At 45.8% G+C, this 26163-nt stretch overlaps 2 protein-coding genes and 1 pseudogene across 2 annotated transcripts; 1 reads left to right on the forward strand and 2 right to left on the reverse strand.

Moving 5' to 3' along the window:
- Window positions 1-6107: 6107 nt before the first annotated feature.
- On the reverse strand, window positions 6108-17108 carry LOC123078770 (protein HEAT INTOLERANT 4-like; annotated as a pseudogene).
- A 729-nt stretch (window positions 17109-17837) lies between these two features.
- Window positions 17838-23766, forward strand: LOC123127699 (NADH dehydrogenase [ubiquinone] 1 beta subcomplex subunit 8, mitochondrial). The gene is made up of 4 exons (XM_044547492.1): window positions 17838-18138; window positions 18245-18331; window positions 18463-18558; window positions 23453-23766. The coding sequence occupies exons 1-4, from the start codon at window positions 18001-18003 to the stop codon at window positions 23507-23509; spliced, it is 378 nt and encodes a 125-aa protein (XP_044403427.1). The 5' UTR covers window positions 17838-18000; the 3' UTR covers window positions 23510-23766.
- An 80-nt stretch (window positions 23767-23846) lies between these two features.
- On the reverse strand, window positions 23847-24547 carry LOC123127690 (14 kDa proline-rich protein DC2.15-like). Its single transcript, XM_044547480.1, has one exon. It carries the CDS (start codon window positions 24506-24508, stop codon window positions 24065-24067), a length of 444 nt encoding a protein of 147 aa, XP_044403415.1. The 5' UTR covers window positions 24509-24547; the 3' UTR covers window positions 23847-24064.
- Window positions 24548-26163: the final 1616 nt, after the last annotated feature.

Genomic DNA, 26163 nt, shown 5'->3' on the forward strand with positions numbered 1-26163 from the left:
CTTACCCGAGCCCTTTACTTATGCACTTTACTTTGTGATAGCCATATTGTTTTTTGTCATATATCTTGCTATCACTTAGTTGTTTATCTTGCTTAGCATAAGTTGTTGGTGCACATAGGTGAGCCTAGTTGTTGTAGGTTTTGTGCTTGACAAATTAACCGCTAGGTTTATTCCGCATTTGTTCAAGCCTAAACCGTAATTATTTTAAAGCGCCTATGCACCCCCCCCTCTAGGCGAAATCCACGATCTTTCAACAAGGCCCATGAATCCTGGAACACATTTGAAAGGCATACCAAATAATCTTCGTTTTCAAGTTTTCTGGCCGTTTTCATCAGCTATTGCCCATAGTTTTCGGGTCCCGGGGTGATTTACAAGGCATGTGTGTGTCGGTACACATTAGAGAGGAATCACTAAAATCTCATGGTTTCACATTTTCTGACAGTTATCGTAAGCTATTGCCCACTGTTTTCGGGTTCTGGTATGATTTAGATGGCTCCTGATTCCATATACACATTCGAGAGGCGTACCAAATACGTTTGAGAGGACTCGCTCAAAACTCGTCTTTTTCTGGCTGATTTGGTGAGCTATTGCCCACTATTTTGTGGTTCCTGAACGTTTTACATGGCCCATGATTCCTGTTACACATTTGAAAGGTGTACCAAAACCTCGTTGTTTTCATGTTTTCTCGCTGTTTTAATGAGCTATTGTCCATAGTTTTGGGGTTCTGGGGCGATTTACAAGGCTTGTGAGTGTCGATACACATTAGAGAGGAATCACTGAAAACTCATTGTTGTCACGTTTTCTGGCCGTTTTCATGAGCCATTGGCCATAGTTTTGGGGTTCCTGGGCAATTTGCAGGGCCCGTGAGTGTCGGTGCACGTTAGAGAGGAATCATTAAAAACTCATCGTTTTCACATTTTCTGGCCGTTATCGTAATCTATTACTCACTGTTTTCGGGTTCTAGGATGATTTACAAGGCCCATGAGTCCCGGTACATGTTTGAGACGTGTACAAAAAACTCATCGTTTTCATGTTTTCTGGCCATTTTCATGAGCCTTTGCCCATAGTTTTGGGGTTCCGGTGCGATTTTACAATGCCCACGTTAGAAAGGAATCACTAAATACTCATTGTTTCCACATTTTCTAACTGTTTTCATAAGCTATGGCCCACTGCTTTCGGGTTCTGGGATGATTTACAAGGCTTGTGAGTCCCTCCACATGTTTGAGAGGCATACCAAACACGTTCTAGATGACCCGCTCAAAACTCATAGTTTTTGCATTTTCTGGCTGTTTTCATGAGCTATTGCCTGCTGGTTTGGAGTTCTTGAACGATTTATGAGGCCCATGAGTCCCAGAACACATTTCGGAGGAATCGCTTAAAACTCATCGTTTTCATGTTTTCTGGACGCTTTCAAAAGCTATTGCCCACTGTTTTCAGGTTCTAGGATGATTTACAAGACCCGTGTGTCCCTCTACACGTTCCAGATGACTCGCTCAAAACTCGCCGCTTTCCCATTTTCTGGCCATTTTAATGAGCTATTGCCCGCTATTTTGGGGTTCTTGAACGATTTACAAGGCTTGTGAGTACGCGTAAATGTTTGAGAGGCGTACCAAAAAATCATTGTTTTCATATTTTTTTGGTCGTTTTCATGAGCAGTTTTGGGGTTCCGAGGCGATTCACATGGCCTGTGAGAGTAGGTACATGTTAGAGAGGAATCGCTGAAAACTCTTCGTTTCATAGGCTATTGCCCACTGTTTTCGGGTTCTGGGACGGTTTACAAGGCCCACAAGTCCCTCTACATGTTCGAGAGGCGTACCAAACACGTTCGAGAGGACTCACTCAAGACTCATCATTTTTTGGCATTTTCAAATGTGTACCGGGACTCATCTGGCCATTTTCATGTTTTCTGGCCATTTTCACGAGCTATTGCCCATAGTTTTGGGTTCCAGGGCGATTTACAAGGCCCATGAGTGTCGGTACATGTTAGAGAGGAATTGCTAAAAACTCGTTGTTTTCACATTTTCTGGCCGTTATCATAAGCTATTGCCCACTGTTTTTGGGTTCTGTGAATTTACATGGCTCATGAGTCCCTATACACGTTCAAGCGGTGTACCAAACATGTTCGAGAGGACTCTCTCAAAACTAGTCGTTTTCACGTTTTCTGGCCGTTTTCATGAGCTATTGCCTGCCTTTTGGGGGTTCGTGAAGAAGGCCTGTGAGTCCCAGAATATGTTTGAGAGGTGTAGCAAAACTCATCATTTTCAAGTTTTCCGGTCGTTTTCATTAGCCATTGCCTACAGTTTTAGGGTTCTGAGGGGATTTACAATGCATGTGAGTGCCGAGACACGTTAGAGAGGTATGGCTAAAAACTCGTCGTTTTCACATTTTCTGGCCGTTTTCATAAGTTATTGGCCACTGTTTTCGGGTTCTGGGATGATTTACAAGGCCCATGAGTCCCTATGCATATTCGAGAGGCGTACCAAACACGTTCTAGAGGACTTGCTCAAAACTCATCTTTTTCTGGCAGATTTCCTGAGCTATTGCTCACTGTTTTGGGGTTCCCGGATGTTTTACAAGGTCCATGAATCCCAGTACACATTTGAAAGGCGGACCAAAAACTTGTCGTTTTCATCCTTTCTAGCTGTTTTCATGAGCTATTGCCCATAGTTTTGGGGTTCTGGAGTGATTTACAAGGCCCTTGAGGGACGGTACGCATTAGAGAGGAATAGCTAAAAACTCGTCGTTTTCACGTTTTCTCACCGTTTTCATGAGCCGTTGCTCATAGTTTTGGGGTTCCTAGGCGATTTACATGGCCCGTGAGTGTCGGTACACGTTCGAGAGGAATCGCTAAAAACTCGACATTTTCACATTTTCTGGCTGTTATCGTAAGCTACTACCCACCGTTTTTGGGTTCTGGGACGATTTACGTGGCCAGTGAGTCCCAGTACATGTTTGAGTGGTGTACGAAAAACTCATCATTTTCATGTTTTCTGGATGTTTTCATGAGCCATTGTCCATAGTTTTGAATTCTCAGGGCGATTTACCATGCCCGTGAGTGCCGGTAAACGTTAGAGAGAAATCCCTAAAAACTCGTCGCTTTCATGTTTTCTGGCCGTTTTAAAAGTTATTGCCTAGTTTTTTGTGTTTTGGGACGATTTACAAGGCTCATGAGTCCCTATACTTGTCATGAGCTATTGCCCGCTGTTTTGGGGTTCTTGAATAATTTACAAGGCCCATGAGTCCCCATACATGTTTGAGAGATGTACCAAAAACTTGTCGTTTTCATGTTTTATGGACGTTTTCATGAGCCATTGCCCACAGTTTTGGGCTTCCGCGGCGATTTACAACGCCCGTGAGTGCCGATACACATTCGAGATGACTCACTAAAAACTCGTCGTTTTCGCGTTACCTAGCCGTTTTCATGAGCTATTGCCCGCTGTTTTGGGGTTCTTGAACGCTTTACAAGGCCCGTGAGTCCCGGTACACGTTTGAGAGGCGTACCAAAAAAATCGTCGTTTTCAAGTTTTCTGGCCGTTTTCATGAGCTATTGCCCACAATTTTGGGGCTCCTGGGCAATTTACAAGGCCCATGAGTTCCGGTACATGTTATAGAGGAATAGTACACCACCGAGTTGTGAAATGTATGTCAGGAGCTCAACGCCAGCGACGCCATGGTGGGGGTGGACGGCTGCCGTGATGCGCTTCCTCTTCATGCGCCCGGGGAAGGTTTTCATCCAGGTGGTGCCAATCGGCACGGACTGGGTCGCCGGCGCCTACTACGACGAGCCCGTGACACAGCTAGGCCTTCGGTACATCGGCTACATGATCCTCCTGGAGGAGAGCTCGCTCTCCGCGAGTACCCCACCGGCGACCCCGTGTTGACGGACCCGTCGCCATCGCGCAACGCGGATGGGACGTGACCAAGAAGGTGTACCTGGACCAGCAGAACGTCCGACTGGACCTAGCCCGATTCAGGGAGGAGCTCGTCAGGGCTCACCAGTACCTGGCCGCCGACAGGCGGCGGTGGCGGCCAAGAGCAACCGTGTGATTAACCAGGAAGTTTATATTTTTTTAGTAAGTTATTTTATTACATACCTCTATATATTTATTGTGTGTCCACACAAATATTTGTGTACCATGAGGTTATTATTTATGTACCACAAATATTTATAACCCACAGGATGACATGGTGCCTGATTTTTTCTAAATACATGCACACGAATATTTTTATATCATGAGGTAACACACAGATATTTGTATATCATGAGGTAATTATTAAGAACACACAAATATTTGAATCTAAGTTTTATTATAACGATTATGATTTGCAGACTTTTAACAATTTTTTAAAGTTAAGATGTACTGAATGGGCACTGGATGCAACCCATTTAAGCACCAAAAGCCAGTCTATTATAGATAAAGTTAGAGGAACCGTGGTTGGCATGGAATCCTCTTCGATGTAGCGGTCAGCGCGTACTTCCTCAGATAGCTGGTCGCAGGTTCTACTCTACTTGAGCAGAATTTTTAGTGTCGAAAAGTTCAGTCGGAAGAACAAGGCACGAGCCGCCAGTGGGCGGCCTGTCAGCCTCGTCCCTCGAGGTCGTGGAGGAGGAACCGAGTGAGGAGTAGGGAGCGCGGTTCCTATATGGCACGTAGGTCGTCGCGTAGCACTGTAGCACATAACCCCCTGCGTCTTTTCTTTCATTATCGGGCCGGCCCAGTTCGCTTCCGTTCCTCTGGTTTTGCCATTTTTTATTTTTCTATACTGTTTTTTTTTCATTTTTCTGTTCTTTCCAATTTTTTATTTCGTTTTTCTTTTCCCTTTTTTTCTTTCCCTTTTTTCTAATTTCTTCTTCTTCACTTTTTGACTAGTTTTGGCATTTTTTTTATTTTGAATTCGTTAACAACTTTTTTTGTTCATCAAATTCAAAAAGTGTTCAACCATGCAAAAAAATGTTCAACAAGCCAAAAAATGTTCATCAGATTTAAAAAATGTTCATAAAAATTCAAAAGTTGTTCATCAAACTAAAAAATGTTCATCCTTTTCATTTTTTTCATTGAATTTTTTGTTCACCAGATTCAAAAAATGTTCATCACATTCAAAATTTCTTCACTGAATTACAAATTTGCTCATCATTTTTAAAAAAAAATGTTCATCGAATGCAAATTTTGTTCATAATTTTTTCCATTTTTTTTCTCTAACACAAATTTTGTTCTTCAAATTAAGAAAAAATTATCAAATGCCAAATTTATTCATCGATGTTCAAAATATGTTCATCAAATTCAAAAATTGTTCATTCCTTTGGAATCATGACCATTTTTTAACAAATTCGTGAACATTTTTTGAATTCACGAACTTTTTTCCAAACCATGAACATTATCTTAAATTCAAGATAACTTTTTTTGTAATCGTGAACATTTTTTGCAAATTCGTGAACATTTAGCGAATGCATGAACTTTTTTTTTGAAATCATGAACATTTTTTTATTTCGTGAACATTTTTTGCAAATTCGTGAACATTTCGCAAATGCATGAACATTTTTTGAAATCATGACCATTTTTTAAATTCGTGAACATTTTTTTAAATTGGTGAACTTTTTTTTTGCAAATTCATGAACATTTTTTGAATTCACGAGCATCTTTTTGAAATAATAATTTTTTTTCAAGATCATGATTGTTTTTTTCAAGATTAGCAACTTTTAGTAAAATTTAGAAGCTATTGGTATCCTGAATTATTAAAAAAGAAAAAGACGAAAAAATCTGGCGGCGTGCTGGCCATACATGGGCCGGCCCAGAAGGGTGGGGGGTGTGCGCCCGCTGCCTTCTCAGTCACTCGTCCGCCTGCGGTGGAGTTTTCAGTCACTTGTAGAAAAGGGATGGCTTCGGGCGCACGCGCACTTGCCCTGTGGGCGGGCTGTGGTGGGTTAGGAACTTTGGGATCCAAGTCAATGGTGATGATATGTTCAGTTGTGGGCTGTGTGCAGTGTGCAAAAGTTGGCATGTTTCCTAACACTTTAGGTTAGTCTCGGAGATGGAATTGAAGAGCATCCTATCCTGGTCTTTTTGAATCCAATCCCTGACGTACTACACAATAATCCATGCTCAGGGTATTAAACACAGAAGATGCTCAGGGTTGTCCATACAAGTGACAGTAGCTCCATTACAACTGAGTTCAGACGCAACATTGTATCTAATGGACCAACACGACTACACGAGACTACACTCTTATGTCACCAAACCGATCTACCCAGCTTCCATAACAAGAACTCTTCAAGTTGGATAGATTAATCAATCACAGTTTAGCAAACATGTGAGATCAGGAACACCATTACATCAGATAATGTGCGCGGCCATAATATCTGTTGATGTGCCTCGACTGCAGACAATAGTAAATACCAAGTTAAATCTAGTGTTGCAGGTTCAGATACATTCAAGTAATGGGCACTCGAGAACAACTTCATACCTTCATATTGTTAACATCAGGTGTATCCGGGGTTTTCACAGGATAGAATTTGTAAAGTTTCATGTTTTCAAATGCCTCTCTTTGCTTAGGGTCCATATCTTCAATAGCTTTCTTCCTGGCTTCTTCAGCCTGCACAAGTTTTGGGGAATATTGGATACTGTAAAGCGTCAAATCTCTTGGAAAATAATTAAATATTTCAGTTAAATGGACCTGTTCCAGTTCTATTTTCCCTTGTTTAACCTTCTCCTTTAGAAATTCCTGTCAAAGAAACGTGGCAGCAAAATTAGGAAGGGGGTTACTGCTGTAAAATAATGCTAACTTTAGAGTGTATAATTGATCAAGAAGAGTTTAGTGACCTCAATTTTTTCCCTCTCATCCTCTGGCAACCCCTCATCTTCGACTAGCTTATGAGCTAAAACCTGCATTGCAACATGATATGATTCAACATGGATGTCCTTTCATAGGTAGCATTGTACATCAGAGTAGAACAACTGAAATTCCTTACAAACCTTGTAATCATCCCATTCCAAGTCAAAATCACAAACTATCTGCAACAAGCAGCACAAGGTAAACATTAATGTATGAACAATTTACAGCTACTTGAAACCAGACCTGGAGACTTAATTAGGATGCACGAGTGCACTTCTGTGAATAGTATTTGAAATAGAAATACAATAACTGCAAAGTGGAAAGCAGGCTAAGAAGATTATATTGTTGTTTTATTATCAACAGAAGGAAACCTCAAACAACCCACCCATCCACTTGGGTTTTGCACCATCAAATTGTGACAGGAACAACTTAGGTCAAGCATCCAACATACTACAAAACAGGAGACAGCATTTAAGACAAAACGGAAGCAATGCGCATGATCAGATACCAGCAATGGAAGATGAGGAGAGGTCCCCACAGCACGAGATTGCCTTATGTAGCAACAGCAATGGCAGCATGTCACCAGTACCGGACAAAAAACATGATGTCATCGACTGATGATCACGTCGCAGACTAAAGCAGACTAGATCACAGCAATAATACGCTTAAAGGAAGCTTACCAGGGGTTCTAGAGGATATATGACGCGGACAACCATGCCATCTTCATCTTCAGGAGGATTTAGTGGCATGTCTGCAAGATATTAAACAAGGTTCATATGCCGATGAGATTACCCTACAGAGAATGATATCATTAAAACAACTAATGCCATATAAATTTAAATCGAGTTATCAACTAGTAGAACAGCTCTAGGATATGGGCGCGTATCTGAGAGTGGACTGTGTCAAACAGGATTCAGTGAGTGTTGGGTCATTTTGAGTACTTAGCAATCTTTTCGTGCTTATGATGTCTTAGAATGTGATTGACAATTCCATCCTGGCAGTTCTTAGGCACTAGGCGCAACCCTGCCACATAGCATTACCTGCTGCCTAGGTTTCTGCGTTGCTAGACAGTAATAAGTACTAGGCACCACCTCGCTGCCTACTGAGTACTTCTGAAAATAGCATGACCTGAAAATCTGCACGCTCTAGAGATGCTAACCGTCAAGGTGTGAAAAGCACTAAAGGCCAAGCAAATATGCACTAAAGTGCAAAAAATGAAAAGAAGAAATGTACCCCTTGTTGGATAATGAGCAACTATCATTTCCTGAGGGCCAAAGGCCATTACATATACATGTGTGTCAAAGTGCAGAAAACCCCTTATACAACGGGGATATACCGAAAAGGGACTATACACATCTAACACCCCCCCTCAAACTCATCGTGGATCAACAACACTGAGTTTGGAGAGGAAAAAGGTATGCTGCGCTCGAGTCTGTGCCTTCGTGAAGAAGTCAGCCAACTGTAACTCAGAGGGCACATAGTGAAGAGCGAGAGTCTGATCCTGCACAGCAGCACGCACAAAGTGGGCATCCACACCGATGTGCTTGGTGAGCTCATGCGTCACCGGGTCACGCGCAATACTGATAGCACCAGTACTGTCTGACAGTAAGGGAGTCGAGGTAGTAGCCAGACACACCAAAATCCTCAAGTAACCATCGCAACCAGATCACCTCAGCCGTCAACATAGCCATGGCTCGCAACTCAGCCTCTATACTCGAGCGAGAAACTGCAGTCTGTTTCTTTGTCTTCCAGGCAATCAGAGAGCCACCAAGAAAGACACAGTAAGCAGACAGCGAGCGTCGATCAGAGGGATCACTAGCCCAGGTAGCATCAGAGTAAGCCTGGAGCTCAAGAGAACTGGAGCGAGGAAAGAAAAGGCGCTGAGAGATCGTGCCACGAAGATATCGTAGAACACGGAGGAGGTGACTATAGTGGACAGAGGTGGGGGCTGAAACAAACTGACTCAGGATGTGAACGGATAGGAGATGTCAGGACGTGTAACAGCAAGATAGACAAGGCTACCGACGAGGTAACAATAGCGAGTGGGATTAGGAAGAGGGTCACCATCGGAGGCACGAAGCTGAACGTTGAGCTCCATAGGAGTCACAACAGTGCGGTCATCACTGAGAGCAGCTCGAGCAAGAAGATCCTGAATGTATTTCTCTTGAGAGATGTAGAAGCCATCAGAGGTGGAGGAGATCTCAATCCCAAGAAAATAGCGAAGAGGACCAAGATCAGTCATAAGGAACTGCTCGTGAAGGCGGGCCTTAACAAAGGCAATGTAATCAGTGTCGTCACCAGTGATGATCATGTCATCAACATAGAGAAGGAGAAGAGTCCGACCACGAGGAGACGTGTGAATAAACAGCGCGGGATCATGGTCACTGGGCAAGAAACCAGCCGCGGTCACCACAGATGCGAAGCGCTCAAACCAGGCGCGAGGGGCCTGTTTGAGACCATATAGAGAGCGGCGAAGTCTACAGACCATACCATCAGGAGCATAGTACCCTTGTGGTGGCTGCATATAAACCTCCTCACGCAACTCGCCATTGAGAAAAGCGTTCTGAACATCAAGTTGAGAGATAGACCACTGACGAACAGAAGCCACAACAAGAAGAGTGCGGACAGTGGTCATGTGAGCCACAGGAGCGAAAGTCTCATCATAATCGCGCCCCTGCTCCTGCTGAAAACCACGGGCCACAAGACGAGCTTTGTAGCGCTCAAGAGAACCATCGGAGCGAGTCTTAAGCTTGTAGACCCACTTGCAGGTGATGGGACGAACACCGGAAGGGAGGGGAACGAGATCCCATGTGCCAGAGCGCTCAAGGGCAGCAAGCTTCTCGGCCATTGCAAGCTGCCATTCAGGCTGAGTCATGGCAGTGCGATAGGAAGTGGGCTTAGGCAAGACAGAGAGACCGTACCGATCAGGGGAGTACCGATCAGGCGGAGGGCGAGGCCGAGCACGGAGGTTATGAACCGGAGGGGGTGTGGGAGGAGGTGCACCCGAGGTGGAAGGCTCGTCAGAGGCAATATCCTCAGTACGGGAACGTCGAGTATAGTGGAGAGGAAACGGTGAGAGAGGGCGACGGACTGGAGAGGATGGGGGAGAGGTGGACGAGGGAGAAGACGGGGTCGGAGGTGAATGAGAAGGAAGGAGAGGTGCCGTAGGAGGAGGTGACACATGAGGCACATAGCAGGGTGTATCGGGAAGAAGAAGGAAAGAAAGGTCGTCCACAGAGAAGCTCGAGGAAGAAGAACGTGGGTAGTAAGAGCGAGACTCATCAAAAGTCACATCACGCGAGATGCGCAAGCGACGACCCACTGGATCCCAACAACGATAGCCCTTGTGCTCATCACTGTAGCCAAGGAAAACACACTCGACCGACTGAGCAGTCAGTTTGGTGCGTTCGCGGGGGGCAAGAAGAACATAGCAGACGCATCCAAACATACGAAGAGCTGAGTAGTCAGGAGAGCGACCGGTGAGACACTACATAGGAATGCCACCCTGCAGAGCAGTCGATGGCTGAATGTTGATGAGATAGGTGGATTCGGAAACAGCCTCAGCCCAAAAATGGGGTGGAAGGGAAGCAGCAATCATCAGCGCACGAGCCGTCTCAAGCAAATGACGATGCTTTCGCTCGGCAACACCATTCTGAGCATGAGCACCCGGACAGGAGAACTGGGCAAGAGTACCCTGTTCCGCGAGAAAACCACGCAACAGCTAAGAGATATACTCTCCAGCGGAGTCAGCACAAAAAGTACGAATGGGCGTGGCAAACTGGGTGTGAACCATGGCAGCAAAACGTTTGTATATAGGGAGAACCTCGCTACGAGATTTCATAAAGTAGAGCCAAGTGTAGCGAGAGAAATCATCAATAAACAAAACATAGTAGCGATGACCACCTTTCGAATCAAAGGGAGCAGGACCCCAGACATCAGAATGAACTAAGTCAAAAGGACGCTGAGATACAGACTCACTAGTAGGATAAGGTAACTGAGTCTGTTTGCCAAGTCTGCAGCCATTACAATGTAAGGAGACATCTCCAGATACAGACCCTAAGAGGCCCTGACGAACTAAGGAAGACAAGCGAGAGCCACAGATGTGACCAAGGCGATGATGCCACTGCTGGAAGGACGCAGATGAAGAGGCGGCAAGAGCATGAGAGCTGGCATTAGTGGTGGCAGCGGAAGGAACACAAAGCCAGTCAACCTCCCAAAGGCCCTCTGACTCACGGCGTCGGGGGCCAGCACCAACCAAAACCTTGGTGCGACGATCCTGAACGGAGCAAGAGTCGGTATCAAGAATGACACGACAACCAGAATCGGTAAGTTGGGCAGCGGAAAAAAGATTCATGGTAAGGCGAGGAACATGGAAAACACTCGGAACAAAAAAAGATGGAGTGGAAAGAATACCACAACTAGCAACAGGAAGAGATGTGCCATCGGCAGTAAGAACATTGACAGGCGAATCAAGAGGTCGGAGAGAAGACAACACGGAAGAATCAGAAGACATATGAAAAGAGGCTCCAGAATCCAAAACCCACGAAGATGTACCTGACTGTGTAGATGCCTGTGATGGTGAGGAGGCGGATGCGGTCACAGCAGCAGCAGAGCCAGTCGATGAGGAGCCTGAGGAAGCAAGGAGACGCTTGACGCGAACAATGTCCTGGTCAGTGAGTAACGGAGTCGAGGAAGACACAGGAGGCCCGCTGGAGGAGGAGCGCCTCTGGTCTCGCTTCTTTTGGCGACAATCAGACTCTGGGTGACCTTGCCGGGAGCAGTAACCACAGACGGTGTCACGGCGCGACGTGCCCTTCTCAGCATAAGAAGGACGACTCACCCCCCCTGGAGGAGTAGGCAGGAGCGGCGGAGCAGTGAGGCGAGCAGACGACACAGGAGCCCGGGCAACCAATACTGACGGAACCAGAAGCAACCCAGAAGCACCTCCGAGATAGGGACACGACCACGAGCAAGCAAGTGAGCACGCCTGGGCTCAAACTCAGAGCAGAGACGAGATAAGAACTCGTGAACCCGCTGAAACTCCAAATCGAACCGTGTAGTCTGACAGCAACGGCAAGTTCCACAAACGACTGTCCGAAGAGAGTCCAGCTGACGCCAGATGGCAGAGCACTGGGAATAGAACTCATCAACAGAGGAATCACCTTGCTGAAGAGCGTGCTCCTGACGCACCACAGAGAGGTATAAAGCATCGCCAGAGGGCTGATAGCGCTGACAAAGGTAGGACCACATCGCTGCAACAGTGCCAAGGGCCATGAACTCCGAAGCAAACTGAGGGAGGACACTGGCAGTGAGAACCGCAGCAGCTCGAGCATCATCATTGCACCACTGAGTGTAAGCAGACAGATCATCCCGGTAGATTGAAAGGGCATCAGAATAAGCGGATACCTGCTGATCATAGGCATCAACTGCAGCATCATCAAGGGCCTTGGCTGCATCCCGATCATCCTGAGAAGCATCCGGAGCAAGTACCGATGGTACCAGTGGAACAGGAGCCACCGGAGCAACAGGGCAGGGCGGACAGGGTACCTCGACAGAGAGAACACCCCACAGGAGGAGCCCGCGCATATGGATACGCATGAATCCCACAAACTCAGCATAATTCGTGCCATCGAAGATTACCGAGCACCGAGGAACAGCCACATAGCCAGATGAAGACATGCTGATTCTCTCTCTTCTTTCTTCTTCTTTTTTTTTGAACTCAGGAGGCCCGAACGGAATCTGGACGGGGGAGGCCCGAACCGCTCACGAGGAGGAAGTCAACGAGCGGGGGGGTCGGGAGCGACGCAAACCTCGCTAGGCAGAGTACAGCGGGTCCGAGATGCGTGGCCCGTCCGCGGGCAGGCGAGGGAAGCCGGACCAGCGGCTCGAATCAGCCAGCGGCCGCTCGCGCTCGCGCCCTGCGCGTAGGGAAGCAGCTGCTTCCGTAGCGGGAGCAGCAGCAGGTGCCCCGAGCGTAGCCGCCAAGCGGAGCAGAGAAGAGGCAAGGGGCGGCCCGGTAGGGCAGCGGAGCTAGCAAGGAGGACCGGGGCGCCCGGATCCGCGGCGAGGAGAGCCGGGACGGATGGATCCGCGGCGAGGAGAGCCGAATCTGGCAGTGGGTGGAGCGGGAGGAGAGCTAGCACGGAGTTGCAGCATGCGGGAGTGAGGGGAACCTAACATCTGATACCATGTTGGATAATGAGCAACTATCATTTCCTGAGGGCCAAAGGCCATTACATATACATGTGTGTCAAAGTGCAGAAAACCCCTTATACAACGGGGATATACCGAAAAGGGACTATACACATCTAACACCCCTCAGAAGAAAAAGGAGAATAAAAGAGAGATTCGCTTATGACAGGATATTATGTGCCATCAAATTACTACTAGAAAGCAACCAGGACATAATTCAACTGGTGTTACTAAATATGATGCCATTATGATTTTTTAAAACGGAATACCAGTCAACAAAAAAACAAGTTTAAAAGCCATTGCATGTGTTCGCAGGCATGTTTCTTCAACTGACACTTCTAACAATTTGATTAGGGAAAAGGGCACCATTCCAAGACGAAGAATTGCATTGCAACCATTCAACTAACAGTGGCTGCAGTTCTGCAGAATCATGCACACTTTTGGATGGTTTGGTTTACATGATCTTGGCATGACACGTGCCAAAGATAGGTACAGCAGTGTAACCTCTCTAATGGTAAGGGGTATTCAAAGGATCATAAAGCAAAAAGGGTAAAAAGAATAGATATTACTAGAGAAGCATAATACAGGCCTAAAAAAATAAATCCAATTCAGCTTACAGGGCGTGTAGTAGTAGAACTGGTTGGCGCTCTCAGTATTCATACGGTTCAGCACAGACCTGTAAATGTATAAATCTGAGATTTAATAATCGTAACTAGTGGTAATGGAAATATAGCACATCATTCAATGAGAATGAAAATGCCTGGCAACAGAAATAAATATGTACCTAAAGCATGAAATTCTGAAAGCATAAATTCATAAAACTCACCTCCGCTGGGTGCAACAGAGAGTGAAGATTTTTGTTTTCAAACTTCCAATCCTGCCAAACCTGTAGGCAAAGCAATAGCAAGGTGAGCAAAATAAGTTACAAAGTAGGGATATAAACAATGAAAAGAAAAGGCAACAAATATTGCTCGATATAAGTAACGCAACAGTACCGGTCCTGAAGAGGAATATAAGGCACCCATGACATCTTCATCTCTTCCATTGGTACTATTTCTTCTTTTCCCGTTCGAACAAAATTTATGGCAATCTTATCTGATGGAGGAAAAGGACAGTCAACCTGCAAAATTGAACATGTCAACTGCTAAACAAGATAGACCATCCAGATCATAGGCCTTAAACAAGTATTTGATCAAATTAACAAATATGAGAAAATATTTGATACTGCATGTTAGGGTAAAAAACATCAGTGAAGAGCAAAACAAGGTCACCAGCCAAATAATTTTTCACAAGTTAACAGGAAATCTTAGAGAGAGAAAACATAATCATAACAGAACAACAGCAATAGAAGGAAATAAATGCTCCTACCAAGAAAATTCTCTTGGTAACATCAACTGACAAAATAAATTAAGTTTCTTACTCCTTTTATTTTCAAAAGCTTGTAGCAACTTCCTAAACTTAAAAGCTGATACATAAATTTTCATCTTGTGCAATTAATAATTCTACATAAAAACGTAAACAATAACATACTAAAGATGGTATGTTTTTAAGTAATGCAAAAGGTATAAACAGAACTGCTGATTTGTTTATCTGATGTAGACATGAGCTAAAGGTTCAGCTCAATATGTACAACTGCAAGACCATTCTCCGCTGTACATTTTTTTCCTACTAATATGTTTTGCTTTGAAATACAAAATGTAAATATAATGGTGTTATAGATGCTGGGCCAAGAGAGTGGATAAGAGCTTACAGCAAGTACAACAGGAACAACTACAATCTTCAATTCACCATTAACATTCAATTGTTGTGCTGCACGCCAAGAGGAGCCAATTTGACTTGTATGGAATAATATTCAACAGGTGTAAAACTAGAATGGAAATAAGAAGATGGCAGAGACTAAATCCACTTTACATAGAATATATAAAGTGATACACAAATACAATTGTTGAATCTCACTAAACCAGACTAATAGCACTTAAAACAAACATCAGTAAATTTATGGCCAGATAACCCTACTTTTCTACAGATTACGAAACATTACCAACATTATAAAACATGTATCAAGGATCAACGGTAGCAAAATTAACTTTAGAAACAGATTACTGAAATATTATCAAAATTATAAAACATGTATCAAGGATCAACGGTAGCAAAATCAACTTTAGAAACAGCTTAGTGCCAAGTATACTTAGTTACTTACGCTCGGTGCTTCCAAACAAGTAAACCGTCTTCCCATATAGTTTCCCCCCTTCCTCTAGTGTTTTCTGCATATCAACAACAACCACATATCACTGTATGCTGAAGTTAAACATTCAAAAAGGGGGTAGATCTTACAAGATTAAGTTTGACTATCATACCTCTAAATTTTCGAAGTTCCAATTGAATTCCTTTATCATATCAATGTTTTCCCACTGCAGATGACAAGCCAAGTTCTATAAGTTTTTCAAGGCAAGGAAATGCGTACAGCTTAAGCTATATAATATGTCCAAGTGCGCACGACTAACATACACAATACGAAAAAAGGGGATGGGAACAAAACCTCAGTCCCAACAGGAAAAGCAGACCACCACAGATCCTCCTGAACAGAGTGACAAACCATTAGTCAAAACACACATTAATCAAAAATAGCAAGGCCATCATACAAGATCACAATTATAATCATAATGACAACTTCCGAAAACAGTCATAATGGTTGCTTCCAATAGGAAGAAACTGCTGTCATAAAAAGAAGAAAAAAACCCTGCAAATAGAACATGGCACCTGTTGTGCAATAATGAATATGTTCTGAGTCAGCATGCCAGAAACATGTTGCTGGCTCATCATCTTCCAATACTACCATAAACCTAGTGCTAATCTGGCATGCTCCTCGACTGACATAGCAATTGCTAGCACCAGACTTGGAAAAAGGTTGACCAGCAGAACGCACACGGGCTTACAAAAATTTCATCAGTCACGAATTCTCTAATACCACGGGGTAGAGCATTCCAGTTTCCTTTTTGCATGAGAACATACTAATAGTCAAACCAAGTGTCAATAACATACTCATATAAGCAGTGAGATGCGCATTTGAGCATCACTAGCAAAAGAACGGAACCAACATCCCCCATTTTTTTTTACCAAAAATCCCAGCGATGCGAGCACCAATCGAAAGTGAAGCTGTCCGCGAGCTAATCAGATAAGGACCAACGCTCCCTACTTGGGGATACCAATTATCGAAACGCAAAGGAAGTCTGTCGGTGTCAGTCGATTGAAAAATAGTTTTTCTCTTAACCAACGCCTATAACCATTAGACACTGATCCAACAGTCCATCCAGACCTGGATCTCCTTTCTCTATTTCTTCTTCCTGCTTTCATCTTCACATGCGATACACCCCATCGCGCCCGAACTGCTAACGCCCAATGCGGAGCCCCTGCCGCCACCACCTCCCCTCGGCTCCATTCAGGGCCAGACGCCCTTGCCGCCTCCGCCGGCCACTGGGGTTCCTCCACTGCCCGGCTCCGGCGGCGCCTCCACCGCCGGCCGGCGAGCCTCCATGAGCCCCTTCTAGGCCTGCAAGTCACAGGTAACTTGCAACCCCAGATCCCCTAATTCCTAGCCCCAAATCCCATTTATTTTTGTAATACTCCAGGGTTTAGGGTTTAGGTGATTGACGTGACAACCAGATTCCTCTTCGGGGGGAAGTGCTCCATGTCGACCTTGGGCTTGGGCAGCACCTTGACGCGCTACTCCGCCCCAGAGGATCTGCCTCCTTCGCCGCCGCCTCCTGCTTGCTCGAATCAGTGGCCGCCGTGCGCCCCCGGCTCTCGGTTGGGGTTGGCGTCTGGATGAGCCGAGGGTGTGTATAATCGAGACATCTCTTATCGGGGGCTTTCGGCGCCGGGGGACCGGCCCACGTCGCCCGAATTGGGTGTCCGTCCGTCCGTGCCACAGGCGTGCAGCTTTGCAAGAAGGCCCTCCGTCTTTCCGATATCGGATATAGGTCTACTCCGGTCCTTCCGCTAATGCAAACAAGGCCGCCTGCGGCGCCGGTGGCTTCTCCCGACCCCGACTCCAGTCCGCGACCGCCCACGACACAGGCCCGCATGCTCCCCCCGCCGCGTCTCCTCAGTCTTTGCCGGGGGCGGCGGCTGCGGCTAGGGCTGGAGCTGGGGTATCCATCGTCGGAGACCTCAGGAGCGTCGTCGCCTCGCAGATGGAGGACCTCACTTGTTGAAATTTGGGAACAATTTTGTAAATTTACGAACACTTTTTGGTTTGACATTTTCAAATTTGGGAAAAAAATGGGAACAAAGTTTCAAATTCGCAAACATTTTTTGAATGATGTGAACGTTTAAAAAATTCATGATTGCTTTTGAATTTGCAGACATTTTTTCCAAATTCATAAACATTTTTTGAATACTCAAACATGTTTTTTGAAATCATGAACATTTTCTGATTGCCAGAATATTCTTTTCAAAATTGTGAACATTTTTGGAATATGCGAACATTTTTCAAATTATGAATATTTTTCGGATCCACGAATATTTTATGATTTCCCAAACATTTTCTAAAATAATTAATATGTTTGATTTGACGTGTATTACATGATTTCTTGAATTCACAATTTGTTTGAAATTTAGAACTTTTTTGAAATCCCGAATTATTTTGAAGATGTAAAAACAAATACCGAAAGGAAAAACATATGAAAAAACAGGGGTGTCCCGCCCTGCACATGGGCTGGCTCAAAGCACGTGCGGGGAGGAGCGGGAGGTGCGCATCTGTGCTATTCAGCTCGTAGGTCGGTGAACTCATTTGTTCTCATTAAGCCCACACAGCCCATTAAGCCGAACACAACTCGTTTGTCTGGACCACAACCCTACACCCAAACCAAGCCCACGCTCGCCGAGTTGCTTGTGTCTCCGCCGCCGACGACGACGAGCACACCCGCAGGCGCAGATCTGAGATTGAGTGAGTGTGTGAGAGAGAAATCGGTGGAGATGGCCGGGAGGCTGACTGCGATGGGATCCCGCATCATGGGCGGCCACGGCGCAGCCGCGCGCGCCGTGGCCTCCGCCCTCCGCAACCGCGCCGGCATGGGCCTCCCCGCCGGCAGGCACATCGTCCCCGACAAGCCCGTAAGCTAGGAGACGCCCCTCCCCACGCCTCCCCCGCTCTCTATTTGTTTGTGTGATCTCCATCTCTGATCTGTTCCATTTCGGATTGGGGATTTTTGCGTCGCAGCTGCCTGTGAACGACGAGCTGGTGTGGGACAATGGCACACCCTTCCCTGAGCCCTGCGTCGACCGCCTGGCGCCGCACATCGGCAAGGTATGCTGATCCGACCCCCTCCCCCTCCCTACTGCTGCAATACACAAGACCGCATCCACTGCAATTTGGTTCGTTGCACCGCATCAAATGCGTCTATATCGGTTTGATTTTGATGTGTTTTGGTTGGACAGTACGAGGCTCTGGCGTGGCTGTGTGGAGGTCTGAGCTTCTTCGCCGCTCTCGGCCTGGCCGCCGTTGTGAATGACAAGGCCTCCAAGATGCCATATGTGAGTTTCCAGTGCCACTGCTTCTACTGCCTTGTGATTTTACAACCCCCATTGTTTGTTTAGAGACCATCCTTGTAGTGTTTATCTGTTTGGGCTATGATTTAAAGGAGACTTTCCTGCAAAAAAGTACACCTCTGTTCCTAAATATAAGACATTTTGGCAGTTCAATTTAAACTGCCAAAACGTCTTATATTTATAAACAGAGGTAGTAAAAGATTTAGCGGAGACTTGCCTTATGCAACTGTACAAAAAATGTTGTTGCTAAGATGGTACGACTGTTGGGTCATTGTGAGAGCGTTCCAATTGTTAATTTTAGGCTAGAGTTGCAATTGTTATGAATTGATGTAAATTTGCACAATTTACCTAAACTAGACCTGAAAGAGGGTGCAAACCCTGTCAATGGAATTAACTGCAAATAGAGTACATTTTGGCGTTTTGTTGTTGTTGCATCTAGGCTCGTAGATGGGAGGATTCTTGTACTGTATGATCATCAACATATTTTCCTTGTGGTTTATTGGTTGTGATTTGTGTTCTAGCTGTCTAGTGCATGATCTAAATTGTTTCTTGTTAGAAGTTTATATTCTGAGAGAATTAAAGACTGCAACTAGAAATTGATTAATTGAATTGGAACCAAGTTAATTGACCTCAGTTTGTGCAAAATATGTTCTCCCTTGTTCCTTGAAACAAATAAAATATAGAGAGCTTCCTTGATTTCTTATGTATCTATGGGGGCATTCGTTGTGGGTATTCTTTTCTTATCAAATGAACTGCAATTAATCATCTAACTCTCTGGATAACAAATGTAAATATCTGCCACCTCATTGCTTAGCAAGTTGTTTTACTGCCTTCATTCAACTGGCACTGCTGGCTTAAATTTCTCATGGATGATCTCACTTTAGGAAAACGTCCACATTAGTACATTACAATCTCAAACTATTGGCTGTGCTCATGTACCCACTTAAACAATTTTTGGGCTCATTCAGTAACTCGCTGATTAATTTGAGATCCACTTAACCCCCTAACTAGACTCAGTGTTTCCCAAACAGGGGTTTCATAATCTTGGTTTGACACGTAGGCATGTCACATGTCACGCCATCATCAGCCACAACTCCTTTCCTCCATTTGGTTGATTTAAGCGGAAAATTTTCAAGGAAACAGAGTGCAGTGACGCGGCGGAGGGGTAGGAATTAAGGTTCCAGTGGTTGCTAGAGATATCGCGGGGCATCCAAGTACTAGCTACCTTGGAGACGTGGCAGTCAGGGTGTCCTAGTGATAGGATCCATCAAGCAGGCTGGTCGTGTCCTTGGCCTTGAACGGCAGACGGAAGTGGCGCATATTTTCTCACCACATCATTTCCAGGAGCTCCTATATGATACCCTTCCTGACCTTCTGGAAGAAAGAACCCCAGTATGCGGGATTGCAGGTGCCCGGTGATCGCAGCCGCTCAGGACGCTATCTCCTCCGCAGCCCCGCCATTCTTTGTCAGGCACCTGAAATTGATCACTGGGAGCTCGCACTCTGACACGTGCAGAGGCTGACTGGCCAACAACACTGTCATGCACATGTGCTTGTTCTGTCAGATCACTGTGGCAGAGCAGCACTGCAACAACGCCTAGTAGCTGTCCGCTAGCGGCTGGTTAGCTAGCTCCAAAGCTAGATGTTCGAATTCACTACGGCGAGCTGTAAATACATCCTAGCTGTGAGCATCATTGTTTATAAGGTGTTAAGGCGAGCACCAACCGCCCTGACGCTTAAGCGCCCAAAGTGGGCATAATTGCAAGACACTGCCAGGGCGCCTTGCCGCCTAAGCGTCCGCCTTATAAACAATGGTTAGCATATCGTGTCCTTGGGCTAATCAAAGTGAGCTGTGCCTATTCTGGATGCAAGGAAGCTACAAAGAGCGCCCGGTGTGCTTGAGTGTCGTTTTGTGGTGCAAACCTTGCCATGTCATCACCAATCCTGGTATAGGGGGTTAAGTAGGCCTCAGATTCTTCATCAGGTGTTTTATTGGGCCTAGAAATTGTTTTGGGTGCATTCAATTTTTTTTAAAGCCTTTTATCCCAAACAAGTTGGGGTAGGCTAGATATGAAACCCTTTCACGAGGACTTCCCAGGAGGTCACCCATCCTAGTACTACTCTCGCCCAAATGGGTTTCATACCCAAAAGACTGGTTACTTTTTACGTTGGCTCGCCAAGCCTATCACAACCCTTAGATATGAAACCCTTTCACGAGGACTTCCCAGGAGGTCACCCATCCTAGTACTACACTCGCTCAAATGGGTTTCATACCTATGGGACTGGCTAGTTTTTACGTTGGCTCGCCAAGGCTATCACAACCCTCCTTGTTTACCCGGGCTTGGGACCGGCTATGCCTAGAAGACATAGGCGGAGTTTTTGGGTGCATTCAATAGTTTAGATATTTACTTCCCTAGAGAGCAGTTAGAGCATCTCTAGCAGACCTCGCAAAATCCTGACCCGCAAAACGCGTTTGCAGTTCGACGAAGATCTCGTTTGCTGGTCGAAAACGTGTGCAGCCGAACAGAAACCGTATATGGAACTGCATAATTTGAAAAAAAAGTTTTGCGGGAGAAATTGCAACCGTAGTAGTTCATCACGTACTACATATACTACATGATCAAACACTAATTCGTTACAAACACTAGTTCATACTACATACTACATTCATTACTAGTACTAGAGGCGTGGGGATCTCACGGCGGCGAGCTCGCGGTCATGGACGACGCGGTGGAGGAGCTCAATCCTCCTCGTCGGAGCTGCCGAGGTCGATGTACTTCTCCTTCTGCTCCTTGCGGATGCGCCGCAACTTGTCGTCCTTCTCCTTGGCGGCAAGGTTCGCCGCGACCGCCTGCTGAAACACGAGGTCTTCGAGCTCCTCATGGTGGCGCCGACGCTCCTCCTCCTCGCGCAAGCTGCGTTCGGCAATGGCGGCCGCGACCGCGTCGACATCGGCGACGAAGTCCTCGGGCCCGACGACGCCGCGGCGCACGATCTCCTCGGGCTCTTGCTTGACGGCGACGACCTCGATCTCCTTCGGCTCCTCCGACCACTCCCTCTTCACAGGGAGAAGGTTCGCGCCGGAAGAGGAAGATCTCGCGGCGTGGGAGGATCTTGCGGCGGAGGCGGCGGAGGAGGGCGTATGCCTGTGCCGATGGTCGTATTCGTCCATCTCGTGGACGAGGAAGCTCGGCGGCGGCGAGAGGCCCCTGTTTGTCCACTTCCTTCGCCCGCGCTTCCTCGCGCCGTCTGAGCGGACACGCTGCTCGCGCTCGGGGTCGCCGCCCCCGCCGGAGCTGCTCCCGGAGCCGCGGCCGGAGCTCCACATGCGGCCCCACATGGCGGCTGGAGGCGGAAAGGGCTCACCGACGGCGAGAAATGTGAGGAAGGGGAGTGGGGAATTGCGGAGAGACGCGGCGGCGGGGGGGATAGGGTTTCGTCCCGCAAATGCACCGCGAACCCATAGATATACTGCTTGGGGGGAGGGGGGTGTGGGCTACGGTAAAAAAAATTTACGGGCCGGGCAAGTATACGGGCTTTGTTCTGGCCAGAAAATTGGGCCGAGCCCGTATACTTGCCGGAATTTTGCGGGTTTGCGACTTTTGCGGGGTCTGCTAGAGTTGCTCTTAGTATTTTGGTACACCCTTAAACCTTATATGTATGTCGGGCCTTAGATATTTGTGTTGAGTTCCTTATTATGATTTCGTCCCGACACAACCTTGTACTTCCCCAAAATTTGATGCCTGGAATCTGTTATTGGATATATACTGGTGATTATTGAGTCTAGATGATCGATTTATTCTGATAACTGTGAACTTCACTGTCATGCTGTATGTTACTCTATTGACTTGAACAATTGGATAGCCATGTTAGTAAGCATGGCCTGTGTCAAATCCTTTCAATCCCTGAGCTGTAATGCCTCCTTGATATGCAAAGTTTATACCCACGTCAGAAGGTATTGGTATTAGCATCGCTGGATACTAATACCAATACCTTATGTTGCATAATCTGTTATATCCTTCGAAGCACGTAGGATTTTATCATGTATGCTTGTTATCTTATGTGCTATACACGTGTGGAAACAAAAGTTTGGTACTCTCCTGAAGGTTACAATAGTCAGTAAAGCTAAAATGATCTTATATTTTGGGACGGAGGGAGTATCTGTTAAGCTTATGCCTTTTGTCCTAGATGAAATTCCTTAATATGGCATATCATCCCAATCCTACTTTTTCAGAATGCTGGAAACGAACAAGGCCCTAAAACTAATCGTCTGTTTAAACTTAATCTGATAGATACTACAGATGCCAACTTGACTTAAAAACTTAATCTGGTTTGTGATTGCAGACCTGAAAACTATCTAAACTAGACAATGCCCCACGCGTTGCTGTGGGAACCTTGTTAAAAAATATATGGCTAAGTTGTAGAATACTAAAGTTAATGCAAAAAGCGAATACAAAATGTCTTACATGACTTAATTCCTTGGAAAAATGTCATGCATGAGGTGGTATGCTTTGCATTAAGAGATTAATGAAAAAAGTAACTTGTGACTACATGCATGACTAGCTGATGTGGCATTGTTGCATGGAGAGGAAAATTAGGTAGTACTTCCTCCGTTCCTAAATGTAAGTCTTTGTAGAGATTTCGCTATGGACTACATACGGAGCAAAATGGGTGAATCTACACTCAAAATGCATCTATATACATCCGTATGTGGTTCATAGTGCAATCTCTACAAAGACTTATATTTAGGAACGGAGGGAGTACTAGGTTGTAGCTATTTAAGAATAGAGGATTTATTGTAAATTGGTAAAGAAGGATGCCTGTTTTTAGTTTATTTTGCTGAACAAGCTAACTAAACTCATCATACTTTCTCTTGCAGACACCAAAAGTCTACCCGTTCGACAATTTGAGAGCGGAACTTGGTGATAGATCATAAAATATTTCCCCCCACCTTTTCAAGTGTTGCGAGGAACTGAACTCAGCACACCTCCTTTCATCGGGATGGTGTTTGTTGTCGTTTGTCATGTCATAAACATTGGTCTTGTAGTTTGCTGAATCGAGATAATCGATCCCAGTTTGCGCATATCTTTGCATTGATCCATGTAATAAACAATATCGGGTATCTTGTTGATTTCAGATCAATTGACGATGGTACTCTTTGCAAATGTTTTCAAACAAAGTTTTTCCTCTCAATCATTCTTTTTTATACCAGGCATGCACTTTGCGGGTACTTGTTTTACTGACAATGGCAGAACTACGATACTAGTAAAGCTGCATGTAGTATAATGTCTGCTTGGTCAGCAACGTCCATATCCCATTCTAATTCGTTTCGGAAAGCACGGCGTTCACAGGGAATAACCATTTAGCAAAGTTGGAACTGAAGGTATAGCGCAGCAAGCACCGAACATGTCATTACGTCACCACACGACACCAGATAGTAGACTTAACATTAACGGACCAGTAGACAGACAAACTTAATTAAAATTCGCGCTCAGCACGTACCACTACTAGCAAGCAAATTAACAACGTGCCATTCCTGCGTGCGTGCGTACGGACTCGGTTGATCAGTTAGGGCACTGGAAGCCAGCCGGGAGCTTCTTGCCGCAGGACAGACGGCGGCGTCCAGGTCGGCGAGGCCGTCGATGAGCTCGCAGCACGGCTTCTTCCCCGACGACGCCGTCGACCAGGAGCCCGCCATCAGGTTCGTCAGCCCGTCGCCTAGGCCGAGCACGTCCGCGCACAGCCCCAGCTTCAGTGCGTCCACCGAGCACTTACCTCCGCCGCTCCCGCTCGTCGCCGTCGATGCGCTTGGCGTTGGTTTGTTTTTGCTGGGGCAGGCCGCCTCTGTGGAGACGGCGAGGAGGAGGAGGCTCGCCGCTAGAGCCAGGGTGGACAGCGCAACCACCGTGCTGCTGGTTTTGCCCGTCGCCGCCATGACTATGCTATGGAAAAGGGTAAAGAGATCGACGAGAGAATGAGTACGGGTGCGTGCCGTAGCTGCCGTGCATGTGGTGGTATTTGTAGGGGAGCCGTCGGTTCGAAAGTTGCAAATTTACTTGAGTCAGGTGTCCGATCGGCTTTATCGCGGCGGCACTTACTGGAGCAACGTGCAATCGTTACTGTAACTTCGGTACAACATGTAGGGACTGTTAATTCATTGTGGTTCTTCTTGTCTGTGACGCATTGATTCAGGCGCTGCCTGCCGCGTGGTCACTTTGATAGAGCTGTTGATCAAAGTTTTTTTTTTTTGAGATGTTTTCGCATGGCTCAGTTTGCTGTCTCACCCAAAAAAAAGGAAAAGAGAAAGGAAAAGGGTTTGTCTAGGTCTCAGTCGACTGAGACTTGGCGAAGTCTCAGTCAGCTGACGTGTCATGCATGTGGCCGTGACGATGTTTGCCTCTACTTTCGCTAGTTCGCGACTTCTCCATGTTGGGCTGGATCGGTAGTTGCTTTTTCTTTCTTGCTGTAAGCCCTCATCAAAGTCCGTCGCTCATGGGCTAGTAAAATCAGCCCGTTTTTTCTTTCTTTATTGTTTGGCAAATCAATTTTACAACTTCCGGTCCATTTCCCTGCTTTCTTCATTTTTTGATATAATTTCTTCTTACATTTAAAAATATATTTTGTATTGTTAATAAAATGAAAAATAACAAATAAAAATAAAAATCATACTCGCACCAGTTGCATCCATGTTGTACCACTTGTTGTTGATGGTAGGTTGCGACACATGTAGTTGCAACTCTAGTGATGGACATGCAGCTGGCCCCCTCACCCTCTAGTTGCAGTTGTTGAAATATGCCCTAGAGGCAATAATAAATTGGTTATTATTATTATATTTCCTTGTTCATAATAATCGTTTATTATTCATCCTATAATTGTATTGATAGGAAACTCAGATATATGTGTGGGTACATAGACAACACCATGTCCCTAATAAGCCTCTAGTTGACTAGCTTGTTGATCAATAGATGGTTACGGTTTCCTGACCATGGACATTGGATGTCGTTGATAACGGGATCACATCATTAGGAAAATGATGTGATGGACAAGACCCAATCCTAAGCCTAGCACAAAGATCGTGTAGTTCGTATGCTAGAGCTTTTTTAATGTCAAGTATCATTTCCTTAGACCATGAGATTGTGCAACTCCCGGATACCGTAGGAATTCTTTGGGTGTACCAAACGTCACAACGTAACTGGGTGGCTATAAAGGTGCACTACGGGTATCTCCGAAAGTGTCTGTTGGGTTGGCACGAATCGAGACTGGGATTTGTCACTCCGGTTGACGGAGAGGTATCTCTGGGCCCACTCGGTAGGACATCATCATAATATGCACAATGTGACCAAGGGGTTGATCACGGGATGATGTGTTACGGAACGAGTAAAGAGACTTGCCGGTAACGAGATTGAACAAGGTATCGGCATACCGACGATCGAATCTCGGGCAAGTACAATACCGCTAGACAAAGGGAATTGTATACGGGATTGATTGAGTCCTTGACATCGTGGTTCAACCGATGAGATCATCGTGAAACATGTGGGAGCCAACATGGGTATCCAGATCTCGCTGTTGGTTATTGACCGGAGAACGTCT

Source organism: Triticum aestivum, chromosome 1B, assembly GCF_018294505.1.
Source record: "Triticum aestivum cultivar Chinese Spring chromosome 1B, IWGSC CS RefSeq v2.1, whole genome shotgun sequence".
NCBI classification, from domain to species: Eukaryota; Viridiplantae; Streptophyta; class Magnoliopsida; order Poales; family Poaceae; genus Triticum; species Triticum aestivum.